Here is a 20,469-nt window from a genome sequence, read left to right as displayed (position 1 = left end):
TCAATATATCATATATAAAAATAGGTATAGTTTTATGCAAACAAAAAAAACGAATAAAATATAAATATTTTAAAACCATAAACTGTAATGAAATATATTTTATTAATTATAAATGTTGTATTAAAAAAAATATTATGCCTTGCAACTATTGTTACCGTTAATTTTGATTTAAACCTTTTTTGAATCTATAAAAAGAAAAAAATCATGATATAATTAATAGGTAAGTTATTGTTTTAATTTCTATGGTTATTAAATTGTGATGACAAATTATAACTTAATGCCATAACAATAGCCATAACATTAGACATTTCGACGAAGAAGTATTTATATTTAATTACAGTAACACTTATACATTTTTAAATATTAAATCTGATTTAACTGGAAAAAAGTAGAGCACTTTATAGTAGAAACTTTAAAAACAATTTCTCCAGTTTTACGTTTAAATATGTGTTTTACAGATGCTATTTCATTATTCATTAACATGATATAATTGTATTTAGTATTTTGTGTACATATAAAATATTTGCTAATATTTAAAGTTACATTTTCATAAAATATAAATCAATGATTATTAACCAATGTCACATTATCACATTATTTGCCAAGCTTATAAATGTCAATTGAAGTTATTTCATTATTGTTATTATTATAAAATATATTAATTATTTAAATTATTCGATTAACAGCTTCTTGTAATGGAAATTGAGAATTTTTAATTTGTTTTTTTATTGTTCCGAGATAATTTTCATATTTAAATGCACTAAAGTTGTCTAAGCAACCATGAATTTTTACATAAAATGACAAATGAAAGAGACTATGGATATTATGAGTAACACATTTTGCGCCATAATGTACCTTAAATTCTTCAATAAATTCAACAATTAAAATGTGAGCTATTTCATTTTTCGATAAACATAAATCAGGCGTAATTAACATTTTTATAGCACAATGTAACTTCATAAAATGTAAATAAAAGGCCTTATTTAATACTAAGGGGCCAGTAAAAAGTAAGAAATTCCGAAGTTCTGTTTCTTTCCAATGTTCAATATCATTTAATGACCTTGGTTATCTAACAAACTCCTTTAGAAAAAATGTTCTTAAACATTTCAGTATCTATATCTTTACATATAATTATAGCCTATAGGAATCCTAACTGATTGATTTCCCCTCTCACCCGACATTTTAAGAGCCTTTTCATCACACCTAAGCAAACCAAATGCATGTACCTAGTCTTAAGGATCAGCTTCAATAATATTTATAGGCAAGGGCTCCAATGGACTATTCCCTTTATGGTATTCATCATCAACTTGATTTCTAAAAACATAGTTAGTTCTCAATGATGAATTTACACCAAAAAATGGCATTCTACGTATACTCCTTCCTCATTATATGAATTACATCCTAAAAAGGAATTACAACTTTAATTTAATTAGTATTTACACTTAGCAATTTATTATTTATTATTTAAAAAATCTTAAAAGTCTTTATAAACACCGGTAACTAGCAAGTTGTTTCTTTAGTGATGGGCGATAACGTGAAATAAAAATGACATTGGAGAATTGAACGTTGCGGGCAAAATAATATTATCAATTTATGATACAACCGTTATAATGTGTAATTGCACAATAATAATAAGAGTTTGTACGACGCGCCGCGGTGAACGAGCCGGCGACGCAGCGGCCGGCTGGATAAACCCGTAAACATATAATATATATGGCTATTTTTAGTTTTAATATTTATTAGCAAATATAAAAAGAATTAAGTAATGTTTATGCTTCTACTACTGTGCAGTTTAATTTTTTAAATCACAAATGTTATACATTTGCACTTCTGAGGTACGTAACTTCTTAACTACGCAGGGACATTAACACATCTCTAGAAATATTTTGAAATAAACTACTATATTATTTTTTTTTGTAATTATTATTTATCTATAGTATGTTATACAGACGTTATATTTCGGAACTAAAATTACACAAATTTTGTACTTCCTGACAACAAGTATTAGATGTTTACACGAGAGATCACATTTGAGATGATAAAATCATCGATGTAATATTAATATTAATGTTAATCCTGTGGTACAGTGGGCGGGTATAGCTAAATTAAAGATTTTCAGAAATGTTGATAATTGGTTTTTGGTATACAACTTTATAAACTTATGTTAATAGGTTGCCGATATCCGCTTTCCAAACTGCGGATAAAATAGATAACCAGTTTAGGGTTCTTAAAATTTAAGGTTTAAAACGGTTTTCGTGAAAAAACCGGTAAACGGTTCTAAGCCCTGATATTATTTTATATCACCATGAATATTTAAGTTTGTCCTAAACCATATCCTATACTCGTAACGAAACCGTCAATAACCATATACCTTTAACAGACAATATGATGCGTGTAATGAAACATTGAAATCTCGAAATCTTTGTGAAAATGTTTTAAGGCTTCACCATACTGGTTTCTAAATGTTGTACTCAAACAATTAGCACGGATGATTCGCCTGGAAATTATTGTATTACCTAAATTTTTTATCACTTCATCGAATCGTAGATAATCCAAATCATATTTTGACTATTGTTAAAAGTTTTTAAAATTTATCTTAATTATACATATCGTTTAAATGGTAATTACTCGAATAATAATATTGTATGCCACCTACAATGAACGCCACTGTTTTTGTTCGCAAATTATATTCATTGCTTTAAACATATTTTCAATTGAGATTTAACTTCCACCAATTTTTTTCATTTTTATTTTATATTTCTATTTAATCAACTTTTAGCTTATTTAACAGAAGTTCCGTCTGATCATTAAGTTTATCTTGTTATATCTGTGTTAGAGGTTGACATTTTATATCAATTACAAGTTTTTGAACACCTACCTATATTTTCCTGTGCTTCCTTTTTTATACTTCTACTGTCGGAGAACGCGGGCGCGTGTGGTTATATGGCGTTGTTGTTTTTGAACCGTTTTTATAGTCTTTTCCGACCAATATCTCTCAGCACACCCAACATGTCACTGATTCTGTCGTTCTTTTTCCCCGTACATGACAGACAAGTAGACAGCCGGTTGTGACCAGCATACGCGTATGTTATACGTGCATCACAGTTTTTATTTGACGTTTAACCATTGTCATTTCACGTTCTTGGTGAGTGCAGTTAAGCATGTCCCCGGCCTTAAGGTGAAAATCACACTCTTCATATGGCCCCAAAGCACAAGCATATATTTCAGAGTTCAGATAGAGTAGGTACTTACAAATATATTTGCTGTGAGCCACAATATTTTGTGAACTAATCAATTATTTGACTTGACTTCTTTTAACCAATTTCTTCGAGTCAAGTCTGATCAAATATTTTGCATGCTTTATAATAATTAATAAATAACCATAGCTAAAATTTGCTGTAAATACAGAACATAGTGTGTAATTTGTTTTGTATTTAAAATTAACCTTTATCTATTTTTAAATGTACCTACCTATTAGTACATAATATATCGTCGTAATAAAAAATTAAATATCGATTGTAAATAAATAAACTTATAACAGTAGTCACGTTGTTGTAAAAATAGTAGCAATAAATACCTTTAAATTATATAGCTAGCTTAAAATGTAATACTTCCAGGTCTTATTGGCAAACTAGTCAAGTACGTGACACCGCTAACGATCGTGCCAACTGTATCGCTGGTGGGCCTGTCGCTATTCGAGAACGCTGCCGAATCGGCTTCCAAGCACTGGGGCATATCGATGGGGTAATTAAAGTTGACTTAGCATTAATAACAATGATATAAATATATAATTTAACAATTATATATGACATTGATGGTATAGAAATCATTTGATGTGCTGAATAATTAAGTACTGTCCTCTAAATACTTATCCCGTACTCCTGAGTAAGTGTTATGTGGATATCGTGCGACTGTGAGGTATTGTGTAAACAACATATCCCTGTGTATTCGAATGGCCACAATCGACTATTGGAGGATCAAGATCTCAGTTATCTGGTTATAAATCACTTTGTACGGTCAGACATTATAAATGAGGACCGTGGACACTTTGGTTGTATGGCACTTTATAGTTTTCAGCCATTTCTTCAGTAATTTGGTGAGTAGGTATATTGTTAGAAATGTTTAAATTTGTATTTATGTGGTCCGAGAAGGCGCATCAGTTTGGTTTTCCTTTAAACGGGTAATTATTTGAGCGATACAATAGCAATGGATAATTTATGTTTACTTTGACTGGGTTATGGTCAGAGTCTAACTCAGCAAAAGGTTCCTGTACGATGTTGTACTGAATTGATTTAAATGATAAAATATCAAGAATGTCAAGAATTCTATTAGTGTCCGTTGGAAAATTAGTTGGTTTGCTTGGTGCCGATATTATACAATTAGAATAGGATATGTATTTTTGTAGTTTATTAGCGTTCAGATTAGTGACGCAGCATCCCCAATTTGTGTTTTGAATTTTAATCGCTCGCCATAATGATATTATTTAGGTTCATTACTTTATCGTAATTAGAGATGTGCATTGTGCGACTTGGAGGTTGATAAGCACTGATGATTAAGATAGAGCGGTTATTAATATGTAACAGTACTGCTGTGGCTTTTAGGCTTTGAAGGTCGGATATGGGTATATGTTGATGTTTAATGTTGTTACGAACCAGTATTGCTACTCCGCCCATGAAGCATTCCGGTGTATTACGGTTCGCACAATATATACTATAACCGGGGAATTTAATTTTGCCTGTGTTAGATAAGTGTGTTTCTGTTACACAAGCAATATCGATATAATGGTGGTTGAGAAAAGCTAGTATAAAGTTTCTATGATTTTTGATATCGTTGGCGTTCTAATTTAATAAGGTAGTATTAAGGGGAACCATAAGACTATGAGAGCTAATGTCTAAGCTCCTTATGATGACTGGCAGATTTTTGACTATTTTTTGCATGAGTTGTGTTACGAATGTGTTTATAAGAGTGTTTTCATAAAACTATTATCATTATCTGTGGTGTTCGTTGACCTGGTATTGGAATTACTATTGCAGGCAGAGGCATAACGTTTATTAGTGTGTATATATTGATTATTTGGTTTGGAAATTGTGTTACTATAGTTATTCTAGTGATGAGGATAAGTGATGACTTTATTTTTGATTTTGGATATTCCTTTATAATATGAACATCCTGAATAGCTAGCTGGATGATTACTGTCGCAGTTTACGCATTTTGGAGGGATTTCTTTAGTGTTTTGACATGAGTACACTGAGGGATACCTTTTTAGGGTTTTCTGGGTTGGATGGATACTACGCAGTGTAATAGTCTAATTAAAGAATAAATATCTGATAATGGTTTTTTGAGTTGTAGAGCGATAATAATTGGTATCGGATTTTTAAAACAGTTTTGGAGACGTGTTACTGATTCTATTTCGGACTGTAGGACTGTAAGTTCTTTGAAGAACGATTCTTCTGTAGTTGGGATTGGGAGGTTCCTGGTAATTACTAATAATTGTTTTTCGGTGTGGAATTGATAAGTCGTCGAAAGATAATTAGGAAAAGTTTCGTAATTTGAAATATTATAAACATAAATTGGTGGTATTTTAGGTCTAACTTGTATGTCCTGGGTATTGCGCTGTTTGTGGAAGCGCCGTGTTGATTCTTCTTAATTTTTAATACACCTGGTCTTTTTGTACTATCTTTGACAAATCTATGGTTTATGGACAACAAATTTAAATGTCCCAATGCTCGATTGTACTTTAAACGAAAATCATTTTAAAAAAAATGTTAGAACATGTGTTTACGCTTTTCTTTGGCCCCATTAATTATATAAAAATAATAAAACATTTACGATTTTTTGTCTGCAGAACGATCATACTACTGACGTTATTTTCGCAATTCCTGACCAAAGTCAAGTTTCCGGTCCCGACGTACAGCAAAACCAACGGATTTTCCATCAGCAAGTTTAACTTATTCCAGCTGTTTCCGGTAGGTATCTGTTTTATCTGAGCATACTCGTAAATATCACTGATATGTAATTACTATATAATAAACTGATTAGTGCGTTACTTCATAGAAATTACTTTAAAAAAGTAATAGCGTTACAATTGCGTTACTGTAAGTAAAATGTAATGAAATTACTGCTGCGTTACTGAAAAAGTAATTGCGTTACAGTACTTTGTAATTTGCGTTACGTTACTACCCAACACTGACTATACGTCTATACTAAACCTCATAATTAGATGGAATACACGATAAAATACATAGGTAGTATAGAGTGAATTGTGTGATAAAATAGAGCAATAAGTAAACGTAAACAAGTAACATTTCTACTTTTATTATCTCACAATATTACAGAAATCTATCGTAATCTGTTGAACAAAAAAGCGTACATATTATCTGATTAAATAAAGAAACATCAAGCGTCTTTACAGGCCCAGTATCGTACGGAGGATTGTAGTTCGGTTAGGGTTTTTCGTGAGTAAATAACTTATATTATTTTTTTCTCAACAGTTTGTATATCATTGGTTATAACAATTTATAGTTTGTCTCAAATTTAGTCTACAATTATAGCACTCGAGTGTTTAACCTGGACACCTGCAGGTCGTCTATAGATCCTCTTCGGGTCGTAATAAACGTGGTAATAATCGATGGATACATGATGATACACCATACGACGATTATGGCAGACGTTTTGTTCTAAATCAGCTAAAAAACTGAAACTATGATCGACGTTCATGTCATATTTAATAATTTATTTTATATCTATTAAAAATGACCAACATCTAATCGACTTTGAGTGTTTTAATGGTACCAAATAAGATTTTTCCTAGAAGGAAGAAATTTCAGAGGTCAGAACCATAGAATCCTACCCCCGCGTATGCTACTAATAACAGGTGTTTTTTAATTGACTAGTATAGGGAATATTTAAGAACCGATGGAAAACAGCGTCTTATGCGGGAAAGCGTCTTAAGTTTTACTGTATACTATTTTAAATAATCTTCGATTATTGGTTTAAAAAATCGTTAAAACAAATATCATTGCCATTGTCTGACTTTAATTTTATAAATTATTCTCTAATGACGTTAGGTGAACAATTGAGTCCCATTTTTGATTCGAATTATGATATTTGTGTCACCATTTAAATTCAGTGTTTTAATATTGAATCATGGACGTGTTTCATCTAACACTGATAAATTACGTATCTTATTTTTTGTAATACCTTTTCGCTTTGAAGTTTTATGGTATAATAGTATTACCCAATCAAAAAATCAATAGCTTACCAAAACTCACAAATGTTAATTGGGAATAATTCGTAAAAATATCAGTTTATTAAATTAATAAAATTGCTAAAAAGTGGTAAGTAAATAATTACAAATATACAAAAAAAATTCTAAATCTGATACGATCCAAATAAAAAATGTATGTCCAAAGTACAAAAATTGAAAATGTAATTTTGTTACCTATATAATAAATATACATCGATGGTTATATTTTATGTTCTTGTCCTAGGTATTACTAACTATAACGATTATGTGGATTCTGTGCGCACTGCTCACCATGTACGATTACTTCCCAGTTGGACATCCGGCCAGAACCGATGTCAAGATCCGGATTATAGGTGATTCGTCGTGGTTCCGAGTTCCGTACCCCGGTAATTATAATACAATTATATTTACATCATGCTTAGGTGAAAGTGTGAAACGTATGTACCTATCATAATCTACATTTCACCTAAGTTATTGGTTGTATTCATCACGTGTTGATATTTGTATACGCATGTTGGAATTCAAAGGTCAATGGGGTTGGCCAACCGTTAGCGTAGCCGGCGTGGTAGGCATGTTGGCTGGTGTACTGGCGTGTACCGTTGAGTCTATAAGCTACTATCCGACAACGGCCAAAATGTGTGGTATGTATATATAAAATAATATACAGCTGTCTCTTACTTCCTGCTCATCCATCAATTGTGTGACAGGATATAAAAAAACGTGAAGTTATATATATATTTTTTTTTAATGCTGACACAATTTGTATTTATTATTAACGAAATAATAATGTGTACATGATTTATCGTTATATTTTAATAATAATTAATAATAACAAAAGTTACTGAGAAAGAATTAAAAAAAAAATATAGGTAATAACTTTTGTATTTTTTTCGTCGATTTTAGAACTTGTAAAGGATATATTCGTTAATGCTTTGAGTACATAAATAGATCTGACTTTTAATGAATAAATCGATTCATGTCGTACTTTCCATCTTGTCAAAATCTACAATCAATAAAATATTTTATCGCCGTCTACAATACAAAATGACCTCAATACCAACCATGGTCTTGAATAAATCATTAATTTATAAAAAAATGTATTATATTTCTAGATAGTTTTTGTATTTTTTGACGAGACTCAACATTTTATCAAATGTTTGTGTAGACATCTGATAGAAAGAAAAAACTTTTCTAGGTATTCACATAAAACACCGTAAATTTGTTGAAATTGGCCTTTATTTTTCTCTCCCCGCTCAGTGGATGTACAGCATATTTTCTTTTGGTAGTTTTTTTTCCTCTTCTTCCAATGCTAACGCAATGGCTACAAATTAAGCTGTAGTGAATTTATCAGACGTCATATTTTCGGTGGTTTAACTGGTAGTTCCACTGGAGCGATGGACACAACAAAAGTACTTAACTGAAAAATGAATAGGTACTGCACGTGCTTGCCCATGTAATGTACATGTTTTCGAACTACCCCAACGAGATGGGTAAAGAATTTTATAGAATTTTATTAATAACTTCGGAACTGTTTCGGAACCTATTATTGTACTAACTACATACAAATAATAACCTATATTTTTAAAATCGTGGCGAAAATATTGAACGAATTTGCTGTGTATAGCCCCAGCCTAAGGGCTGTAGTAGTTTAGTCTATTAATTAATATAATACAATATAATAATATAAAATAATACATAAAGTTTTTAACTTGCGGACTGCACGTACCAAACTGTGATATTACGTATTAATTATTGATTATTTTTATTTAATCGGTATCACAAATAATTGTACTAACAATTTTAAATGATCTCAGATTTGATGTAATTCTTTCGCATTAAAAATACCCATCAAGTTTACGCCTATGATGGGGGCCCCCTTTGAGTCTTAGAGCCACGATGTACGATTTCCATTCGTCCGGCTGTTGCGCCTTTGATTTTATACGAATACTTTGAGGTCTTACAAATTATAATTGTACTACTGTTATCATTTTTTTTAATTAGAATACTGTGCTCGATTTTTCATATTTTAATTTTAAAATGAGTTAAAAGTTCCTAGCCACATACAGGTAACTCGTTTTTAAAATAAATATGACAGAAACAATTATATACTCGAGCATAGTTTAAAATATCTTCAACTTCAAATTCGATAATAAGTAAGTTTTCTCTAATATTAACTATAAATATACCATAGTAAGAATCTTTAGACTACGATATCAAAAACCCAGATAGGTACTTAAAAAAAAATTAAAAATCATTGACATAATTTTTTTAAATAATTATATAATGTAGTGTTATAATAATAGTATACACAAAACCAGATGTAGATAATAATGGATGTTTTGTGTTAGTTATTTATTAAATTAATTTATGTGTATGAATATCAGGAGCTCCGCCGCCACCAGTGCACGCAATCAACAGAGGAATTGGATTCGAGGGACTCGGAACGGTATTCGCTGGAATCATGGGAAGTGGAAATGGTACCAATACGTTCGGGGAAAACGTAGGCGCGATTGGTGTCACAAAGGTGATTTATACAATTATACATTATAGATGGAGATGTCAAACCCGTATTTGTTGTTTAGTCCATGATATAATAAACTATGCATGATGCTTTTACATCGTGCCATCGTGATACGAAAATGAAAAGACCGTCACCATCTTTGCGCAACATAATACAAAAATTGGTTCGTTGCCATCATACCTAGTTTATTATATCATGGTTTTGTCCACATATTGCAAACGTATAACAGCTATTAATTTACGTTGTAACAACATTTATGCAAAATCTACTAGGTTTAGTAAGTTTTATATTGAAGTGAATTTTGACCTATTAATATTATGTTAATTGCGTTGGTAAGGACGACACAACAGTACAGGTATAGCGTCTTCTAAATTATTCTTATCAATCAAATTTTGTTATTTTTACTATTTTATTATTATTAATTAATGACATTAAACAATAGACTTTTGTAATTAAATATCAAAAATTTTAGGTAAATATTTTTGAAAATTGTAAATGTTTTTTTAAACCTACGTTTTATTATGTAGATTGGCAGTAGGCGTGTAATACAGTACGCCAGTGCATTGATGTTAATTCAAGGCGTTGTCAATAAATTTGGAGCCGTTTTTATTATCATTCCCGAACCTATTGTAGGAGGCATGTTTTGCATTATGTTCGGAATGATAGCTGCATTTGGTAATAATTTTAATATTTAAATTTAATTTCATATTATTTGTCGAATAACCAGTGGCGCAGGAACTATTTTTCATGAGGGGGGGCAAAACCTAAGAAAAACCGGTACTTCCGTGGTATCTCGACTACTTTAGGTTCACAACCGTGTTATTTCGACTACCTAACAACTATTATAATATATTTATTTTTAATTGATAAAAGGAACCCTTTCTTAATATGTTATTCTTTTAACGTTGATATAGGTAGTATATCTATGTACATATATTTTTTTTATTTAAAAGTTTATCAGCTAGTTTAACATAGCAAAAGTTTACCAATATATGTATAAATTTAAATAATATATAATTTAATATATATTGAAAAAAAAACATGAAAAATATTTACTTTATACCTAAAGTTAAAACATTACACTGGAAACAATTTAAATTAAGGCAACTAGATACAAAAACCTGCTTTTAACCATCATTAATTAATAATTAATCATTTTAGTAAAATTAAAAAAGCATAATAATCTCGGGTGTGTACAGTTGACATAAATACATAATATCATAATATTAATATATTATAAATACAAGTAGGTAATCATTATAATTAAATTTTACATTATAATTTTATTTTACTGGACAGATAAATAGTTACAACAAATAAAACAAATTTATTTGAAAGTATGTCTTAAACTTACCTCGTTAGGTATAAGTTCCTGCATTTTCGCAGGTGTTGTTTTCGGTTTGAAAAAGTCTTTAATATTTTTTTTGGTATTGGGAAAAGCCATTGCAGGTACGTGTAACGTGTTTAAACAATTAAATTTAGTAAATATTTTATATGAATTTTACTGTAAACTGTTATAAATGAATAATTATACTTTTACATTTATACTGTATTCTGTAGCGACAGCCGACAGTCAACGCTCACGACAGCGTACTCATTTAATAGTCGTAATCAGTAATCACTAATCGCCAGTCGGAATCTAATCGTAAACGATTAAACTGTAAAAACCCAAAAATAGCCTCTAATGATATTGGAATAATAAGCAATATTATAACTATGTTGTGAGAACAGTGAACACTATCCGGGACTGGTGGAACTTCCAATTATAAATATTTGATAAAGCACTCCGACCGAAAACGTCTATAAAAACTACTCAATATGTTTATATGTATTATGTTATAATAATAAATCGATAATAATAATAATATTATAACGCACATTCATGAAAATGAGACTTATTTTGAATACGTAAACGTATAAATTAAGCGTAAATTACGATTGTATTTTACCCTTCAATTTTAATGTGGTAGGGGGGGGGGCAAAATTATACTTTTGCCCCCCTTGGATTTTATCCGAGGGGTATTCAATTGCCCCCTCTGCCCCCCCCCCTTCACGGCGCCACTGCGAATAACCTACACTTAGTATTATAAAAAATAAGAAGATGATAGAGGAATTTGTATATAACTATGATAATTATTTTAGTTTTAGATTGTATAATGGTTTTTATGTTAGTACTACATAAACGATTTTGCGATTTCATACAGACAATTTGAACAATTTAAAAAAATCAAGAAAATTAAATTAATTCTTGAATCATAATAGGTATTTATCATAAAACAATTGAAATATTTAGTACACAGTTACGAGGTAATTAATGAATCATATTTTGAAATCTTGAATTGTATTTAAAATGTTATTTTTAAATCCTTAGCAGTGCATATAACTTGAATCAATTGCTTTACAGTCAGGGCGCCGCATTTAGCCGCTACAAATTATGCTTCCTATCCTTTGAGTTTTATATTTTAATCTTTTTTGTTGTTTCGTTTACCAAATGGCTTTTACATACAGCTAGTAAATAAATAAGATCAATTTAGAAGCAAGTATTTAATAATTTAAATAAGAAAAACCTATAATATTAAAATTTTTTAATTCAGTATTTGTAAAATATCGTATAAGGGTAGGTACAGACTAAGTCTTGGATTGTAAATTCTCATTTAAGTTACCCACAACTATAATAATACAAATACATTAAAAAAATTATCAAATTTTATTTCAAAAGAAAATTACTAACATATTTTTGACTACATTTTGTTATAGAAAATTCTTCAATTTCACCCCATTTCACCCAAATCATATTTTGAAGTCAAATCCGCTTCTATGGTCATCATTATCAAACTGTTCATAATACCAAAAACTAAATATTATTTATATAGCAATAACATGGAGTTTTTAAGCGGGTTAGGAATTTAAAAAAATATTCAACTAGAAGGCCAGAGAAATATAATTGTACAATGTATCTACTTAATATATCACAGAATTATTCACTATGACATTTTCATTTAGAATGAAGTAAATAAGCAAATTTTTCGTGTTTAGATTAACTTAACACAATTCTATTTGATTAAACATAATACAAGTAGGGCGTAGGTATACTGAGTACTTCCGCTTTCCGTGGTTATTTTTATTTTTCATAAAGTGGCATTTTAAAAGACATATAAATAAAAGATGATAATAATTATGCACTCTTTAACTTTTGCTCTGGTAGAGAAGGATTAGCTAATTAACAGCTCTATCATAACGTATAACTGTATAAGCTATAACTAAAAAATATGAACATAACTCAAAAGAATTCTGTTCAGAGAGCTTATTAATCTTAAGCTGTTTAAAAGTTTAAACATTCTGGTGTGGTTCATGACCCTGCCGTGTTAAGATTTTAAAATTACCGTGTTGTTTGGTAAATTGGTAAATAATCCGGAACCGCAACTCCCTCCCTAAATACACATTTAACATCTGCTAAATTACATAATTTAATGATTAGGTACATGAACGATGTTTTCTGTTTAATTATATTTGTGTTGATTTGCGATTCATTTATGATTGACTTTATAGGTTTATCAGCTTTGCAGTACGTTCAGTTGAACTCATCGAGGAATTTATATATCATAGGATTTTCAATGTTCTTTTCACTGGTAAGTTACGTCACGTTTATTCAACATTAAACAAAAAAGTGAAAAAATGAGAACCGTTTTTTTATTATTATAAGCGCTTAAGTATTTAGTTAAATTTTTGTATTACATTTTAATATTATAATGGAGTCCTAGTTATGTTAAATTTGTCATGTCTCCACAAATCTATCTTGACATTCGTGGTAAAAATATAAAGTTAATTCAACATTTAAAAAGTATACCAATTTTATCATATACGATTTCAGGTTTTACCGAAATGGCTCGTTGCTAATCCAAATGCAATTCAAACCGGAAACGAAATATTGGACAGTGTGTTGACAGTAATTTGCAGTACAAGCATATTGGTCGGTGGTTTAATCGGCTGCTTCTTGGACAATACCATACCAGGTATAACTAAACTATTAAAACGAAAGGACCGAACTGACGAGTCCTATAAATATACGTACATTTATCGTTAATATAGGAACTCCAGAAGAGAGGGGTCTCATAGCTTGGGCCAATGAAATGAATTTGACTAGTGAACCGACGACGGGTGAAGAAACGAGTACTTATGATTTTCCGGTTGGAATGAACGCGTTAAGGAAGTTAGTATTTGAATTAATTAATCTGAGATGTATTACATGATAAGTAACTACGAATTTTGTTAAAAATATAAATCGTGTCTACGTAACTGCACTATATATGTAAAATTATACAGGAATCTTGCCCAAGATACAATTGATTAATAATATGATAAAACCATTAACATAACTTTGAAACAACAAATACCTACTTTACTTGTTTTTTTTTTGTTTATAAATTTATCTCTAATACATTTTTGTCCCAATTAAGTAAAACTGAACAATTTTTCGGTGCTATTTAGTACGGTTCTGAATAGACTTGATAAATAGTATTTCTGATATCTTCAACTTTTGTTTTTGGAACAGTTTTCAACATTCGATTTATGTTGACTGATTTAAATGCACGAAATCAAGAAATCATCTTGAAATAATTAAATTTTTGATTATCATCCTGGCTGTCTAACTAAAACTATGTGGTTTTATAAAGCCACTTTTTATGTAGGTATTATAAATATGCAGTTTTAATTAATTGTCATTAAAAATTGAAATTTAACAACTAAAGTGTAATATTTTAAACTTACTTTATGAGTGATTTGTCAGTAGGTATAATATCTTTATAAACATAATTCTACTGTACGTGTGTTGTGATTGAACTTCTCCTAAACGGTTGGACCGATTTGAATTAATTTTTTTGAATACGTTTGGGTGACGGCCCTGATGGTTTAGATTCCAAAATCATCCCCTAGGTCCAACCAAGGGATTTGCTCAAACGGGGATTTAGAGATTTAAGGTAGACATTTTTGTTTATAAATGGTTGCCATGGGTTTTAAAGCTATTATAATAATAATTTTTGGTTGCCGTGAAATCAGTGTATTCATTCAATGCGTTTAATTTTTTTGTACGCTGTGTTTTGATATAATATGTATCAGATTATGTTGTATGACAGTAATATAATTCCAAAAGTGAGATAAAAACTGATAAATTTTATCGGTACAATATAACCAATGCTAACATTATATTATCTAAACGCGATTAAAATGACTACGCCGAAATGTCCGGATTCGGGAGTTCAGTGACATACATGGTATAACTTTGATACTTTAGAGTTAAATTATAAAGTTACGTACAAACGGCACGGGGTCCGCCATCTACCGCAGGTAGATTGCCTACCATATAATATACTGCTGCGAATCATAATTTTTATTCCAGGCAACAGAAAAGTTAAGATACATTTTGAACATCATACATCGAATATTAAAATATAACGAATTGAACAAAGTTTGAGTCATATAGAGTTGGTACATTTAACGGGAAACGAAGTGCACGGGATCAGCTAGTATTATATGTATATAAAACAACAAATTCTTTTGCGATTTCTTGGAAGGTTAAAGATAATTGATAAACTAACATAATTGCACCTTAATTAATATTTCCTTTAATTGGCAATCTAGATAGCGCATCAGCATTAATTATATCTGAACCATTTCTATATTGGAGTTCAGAATCATAACATAATATTAGTACAGCCCCCTCCTCTGAAGTCTTGAAGAAGCATGTTCCTACTGGAATATATTTTTTTGATTTAAATAATGACGTTTTTAATGGTAAATTATAAAACACTAAAATAAACATTCGTCCTAATAAATATTTGTGAAATTTTTTGATTCTAAAAATAATAGCTAATGCTTTGCAATTGATCTGAGAATACATTTTTTCAGCTGCTGATAACGCTCTCGATGCAAACATGATTCTTAAGTCATATGATAGATAAAGAAGAGAAACCTAAGAGGATGTCAACGCACTATTTGTTTTCTCTCCCTGGCCCACGCGCAATATAGACAAAACGCATTTACGCAGAATCATTTTTTCTATATTTTTAAGTAATTGTTGAAAGTGACGCTTGACGGACTAATGACTTTACTACTTTAGTATTAGTATAAATGAATAATAACACGACAATATGATTATGTATAAGTATAATATATAATAACGTACAACTGGACTATTTAACTGTTACAGTACATACACACCGTATACGCACGGTGCCTGGCTGCCCCCCCCCCCCCCACCAGTTGCGCTAATGTCTATATTGCGCGTGGGCTAGAGAGAAAACAAATAGTGCGCTGACATCCTCTTAAGTTATATGATAGATTTAGAGAATAATATTTTTGAGGGAATGGCATATCGATTTGTCTAAATATTGTCTCAAAACCATTTAAACATAATTTAAATATACAAAATGTTTTTGTTTATTTTGAAAGTCGAATACAAAGTTAAATAACAATAAAATAAATATAAAATCGAAATGTCAGTCCCTCAAAAATATTATTCTCTATCTTTATATTTTACTGGTTTTAGTGATTTTACTCTAAGATTACTTAAAAACATTGAAAAAATGATTCTGCATAAATACGTTTTGTCTATGTTCATAGGCGCAACTAGGGTTAAAATTCTGGGGGGCTAACAAAACTATTTATTTAAAATAACCCATAGGGAGCTTATATCCCAAATCAATAAGGGATATTTGTGGGGGGGCTGCCCCCCCCCCCCAGTTGCGCTAATGTCTATATTGCGCGTGGGCTAGAGAGAAAACAAATAGTGCGCTGACATCCTCTTAAGTTATATGATAGATAAAGGAGAGAAATCTATCATTTTGTGCCTACACCATAACTATTGCATGTTAACACTAACGGCAGATCTGGATTATAAGTAACCGCAGTAACTGACTGTTTTAATACTGCTTTTGCTCTTTTAAATGCTAACTCATAATTGTTTGACCAAACACACTGACATTTTTTTTTGTTAAATAATATAACGAAGCTAAAATAGTCAACGACATTGGAATATACGTAATATATTAATATATATTTATAATAATTAACTAGTCCAAATAATGATTTTAATATTTTAATCTTTTGGTTGAGGACTATTTAAAATAGCCTCCATTGTATCATCCGTGGGGTGAATCCCGTGCTTATCTTATATCCTAAGAACACTTAAACGAAAAAATTGACATTTATGAAAGTTAGAATAAAATAAGAATGATTTGAAGCAACGCATTTTTGTAAATAATGTTTAAATATTTAAAAAAAACATGCAATAGCATACGGATCAGTCTTAGTAATTATTATATCGTGCTAGGGAACAAAATAAATATCAATGAATTGTGTACCAAAAATTGCAACTTTTTTAATATCTAAATTTATTCAAAACTACATTTATTTCAAAAATTTAAATTATAATGGAATTTAGAAGGTATACATAGTACATAGGAAAACATTTTAAGTACATCATACTTTGAAAAATAAAATAAACGATTTTTTATGATTTTAAGAAAATACAAAGTATATTACCATTTTGCTAAAAAAAAGGTCGAAAATGACTTACAGTGTTATAGCTTATAAGGGTAGACTTGTACACATGTCAATTTAATATTTTAATATTTTTCAGAATGAAATGGACATATTCAGTTCCATTTTTACCAACTTACAGACCAAAGAAAAATTAGAATTTACATTAATACATATTTTATTAACAAGTTTTATTGTAAAATTATACCTACTATATTGTTTATTGATTTATGTTTAATGTTATTTGTTTTAGAATTTATACATCTGATAGGTACTAGAAAATATAATAATACAATTTAATTAAACATACGTGGATTGCTCAAAAAATAATTGCCATTCACAACCTATTACTTATCTTATAATATAATACAATTTTACTTTTAAGTATCAACAATCAACAGAGTAGACATTTGAGATTCTGAACTACCTAGAGGAACGAAAAAAATATAGATATTTTCAGAGAACGCTGAACCCGCATGTATCCATCTTGCCCGTTTCACCCTAGTATTGTTGGGCGGCGGTAAACTGGGTAATATACGATTGCGAATGAAACGATTGCGAACGGACCTTTTCCGGTAACACGATTGCGAACGTTTTTACCTGCCTTTAATCATGCGGTGTTGTCAGATTTGGTGCCAATAACAAATTTTTAAAATTTTTAAAATTTTTTCATTCAGAACTCAGATCTATGTATGTATGTATTATTTTATTTATTTTTAAGTTTCTAACGTAAAATGAACACGTACATTTTGTAACAGTATTATTAATATTTATACAACGAAAACAGTTTTAATTAATCAACATTTTAAACATTACTTATTATTTTGTATAATTTTATTTTAGTTTGTAACGAAGAGTTGTTGTCTTAATACTAATAGTTTATATTTAAAAAAAAAAAAATGTTTTAATTGAACTCCCGAACAAAACATATTCAGAAATATAAACTTGGCAACGTATTCTATAAAAACGTTCGCAATCGTTCGTTTTTCGGCTAAAAAAACAAATTCTCTGATAAGCGTCATTCGTTCGCAATCGTGTTATAAAAAAGGTAAAACGTTCGCAATCGTGTTGTACCCGGTAAACTCTCCCGAGTTAATGGGTTATCAATTGTCTTACCGTTGACCTATATATTATTACCTATATTTATAATTTAAATATTTAAAAATTATAACGATGTTGACTTTAATGGCTCAACCAAGCTGTATGTATTGCTCAAATCGACGGAACAAAGAAGTGTTGATTATGTCCTAATTTATTTTTCATAAACAATTAACACTACCATCGAGTGATGAATTCAAGTGGAAATGTAGTGTGACTATATTTTAACTACAATATATTAGAGAGCCCACAGCAGCTAAAGCTATTAGTTTTTAATTATATAATTAAATTTTTAAACTGAAGTTTATTGGTACCTACTGAAGTAGACCCGAGACAGTTTACATACTCTTATAAGGTACCTACACCGAAAAAAATATTAGGTATTTTAAAATATACAGTAGTTATTGTAAACGGTTAACAATGTTTATACTGTTAAATGGAAAATAGCTTATAAAAAAACCGATGTAATTTGTAGAAATAACTCTATATATTATCCTAACCTAACCTCCCACGGGCTGCAGATGCCTCCCGATCAGCTCACCTCCTTAAGACGCTGGTCATCGCTCAACTGCATTTGGCCATTAAGGTACGGTTTCCAAGGCGCGACAAGTCGCGGCGACCGGTCGCTGCGACATGTCGCTGCACATTTTTTCTGGCATGGTTTGCAAGGCACGACATATCGTGGCGACCCGTTTATTTTTTTTGTAATCAGACGATCACCAATATTTTGTCAGTATACTTTCTGATTTGCTTAAGAGCACACGTGAGTAGTGCTGCATTCTTACATATTTAATTAGCATATATTATTTAAATCCGGAAGTTTAAATTAATTCAATATGGAGCAGGAGAACGTTTTGAATGTTATTATTAATAACAATAACATACTTACTCTTCTGTTAGATGAAGAAAATAAAAACAACATTATTTTTTCTGATCTGGTAAAGACAAAAAAAAATCCTACCAATAAAATATTTAAAAATTGTGCTTCTGAGGGATTTTTTGAAATATTAATCAACAGACATTTAAAGAATAATGAAATTAAATTTCGTGATTTTTTTTCGAATTAATCATGATCAGTTTGAGTTTCTGTTATTGTTGGTGGAAAAAGAGTTGACTGTACAGCCTAGCAATGGAGTGAGGAAACCAATTTCACCGGCAGAAAAATTAGCTGTAACTTTGAGGTAGGTACATAATGCATTAAATTTTTTGGTTAGGTATTTATTGATAAATAATTGTGTTTTATGGCTTTTTAAATAGATATCTTGCAACTGGCGAGTCCTTAAGATCGCTATCATTCGCATTTCGTATAAGTCATTGTTACTTATCTAATATAATAAAAAATACGCTGAACATTTTGAAAATTAAATTAGTGCCACTTTTTTTAAAAAACGCCCATACCATTGATTTTAAACAAGCTGCAACAGAATTTGCTTATAAATGGAATTTTCCTAATTGTATCGCCGCTATTGACGGAAAACATATTCGTATTCGAAGTCCGGGTAACTCAGGGTCATTATTCCACAATTACAAAGACTTTTTTTCCATTGTTCTTCTAGCGATGGTGGATGCAAATTATAAATTTATTGCTGTTGATGTTGGATCCTTTGGAAAATAAGGAGATAGTGGAATATTTTTGAAATCCAACATAGGACAACAAGTTTTAAATGGCTCATTCGGATTTCCGGAGCCTTGTAAACTTCCTGGATCAGATAAGATAGTGCCTTATGTAATATTAGGCGATGAAGCTTTTCGTTTGCACAAACTTATAATGAAACCGTACACCAGAAAATCTGCAAGAGAAAATTATTCAGAAGCCGTCTTTAACTATAGGTTGAGTCGTGTTCGAAGAGTAACGGAGAATGCAGCATTTGGGTTATTGTCATATTAGTCAAATATTCAGAATCTTTTATTTACCAATTCATTTGGAGACGACTACCATTGACGATCTGGTATGGGTATGTTGCTGTCTACATAATATGCTACGTGATGGATATCTAGAGACAAATAAACGGCGATTCTTTGAATTTGATACTGCAGAGCAAACACCAAATAATAATATGATACCAAT

The 20,469-nt window shown here is 30.3% G+C and overlaps 2 protein-coding genes across 7 annotated transcripts in view; both read left to right on the top strand.

Moving 5' to 3' along the window:
* Positions 1-17,530, top strand: part of LOC132935679 (solute carrier family 23 member 2) — a 43,240-nt gene extending 25,710 nt beyond the window's left edge. For all 6 annotated transcript variants that reach the window (XM_061002294.1, XM_061002293.1, XM_061002291.1 and 3 more), the window contains 10 exons: positions 3,618-3,744; positions 5,846-5,966; positions 7,491-7,632; positions 7,774-7,887; positions 9,631-9,770; positions 10,295-10,442; positions 13,317-13,396; positions 13,639-13,780; positions 13,857-13,977; positions 17,404-17,530. In XM_061002294.1, the coding sequence (XP_060858277.1) occupies positions 3,618-3,744; positions 5,846-5,966; positions 7,491-7,632; positions 7,774-7,887; positions 9,631-9,770; positions 10,295-10,442; positions 13,317-13,396; positions 13,639-13,780; positions 13,857-13,977; positions 17,404-17,461 (1,193 nt within the window). In that variant the 3' untranslated portion in view covers positions 17,462-17,530. The remainder of the gene's footprint in view (positions 1-3,617; positions 3,745-5,845; positions 5,967-7,490; positions 7,633-7,773; positions 7,888-9,630; positions 9,771-10,294; positions 10,443-13,316; positions 13,397-13,638; positions 13,781-13,856; positions 13,978-17,403) is intronic.
* Positions 17,531-19,180: 1,650 nt separating this feature from the next.
* LOC132933587 (uncharacterized) lies at positions 19,181-20,169 on the top strand. The gene is made up of 2 exons (XM_060999852.1): positions 19,181-19,582; positions 19,659-20,169. Exons 1-2 carry the CDS (start codon positions 19,434-19,436, stop codon positions 20,014-20,016), a joined length of 507 nt encoding a protein of 168 aa, XP_060855835.1. The 5' UTR covers positions 19,181-19,433; the 3' UTR covers positions 20,017-20,169.
* Positions 20,170-20,469: the final 300 nt, after the last annotated feature.

Source organism: Metopolophium dirhodum, chromosome 1, assembly GCF_019925205.1.
Source record: "Metopolophium dirhodum isolate CAU chromosome 1, ASM1992520v1, whole genome shotgun sequence".
In the NCBI taxonomy this organism is placed as follows: domain Eukaryota; kingdom Metazoa; phylum Arthropoda; class Insecta; order Hemiptera; family Aphididae; genus Metopolophium; species Metopolophium dirhodum.
The sequence above is the reverse complement of the archived record's forward strand: the minus strand, read 5'-3'. Positions and strand labels throughout refer to the sequence as shown.

What these genes read in the sequence shown, in the direction of transcription:
- LOC132933587 (XM_060999852.1), top strand. Translation starts at nt 19,434, where the DNA reads ATGAAATTAAATTTCGTGATTTTTTTTCGAATTAATCATGATCAGTTT. An exon ending in AAATTAGCTGTAACTTTGAG is followed by an intron (nt 19,583 to 19,658) that starts GTAGGTACATAA and finishes CTTTTTAAATAG; the next exon opens with ATATCTTGCAACTGGCGAGT.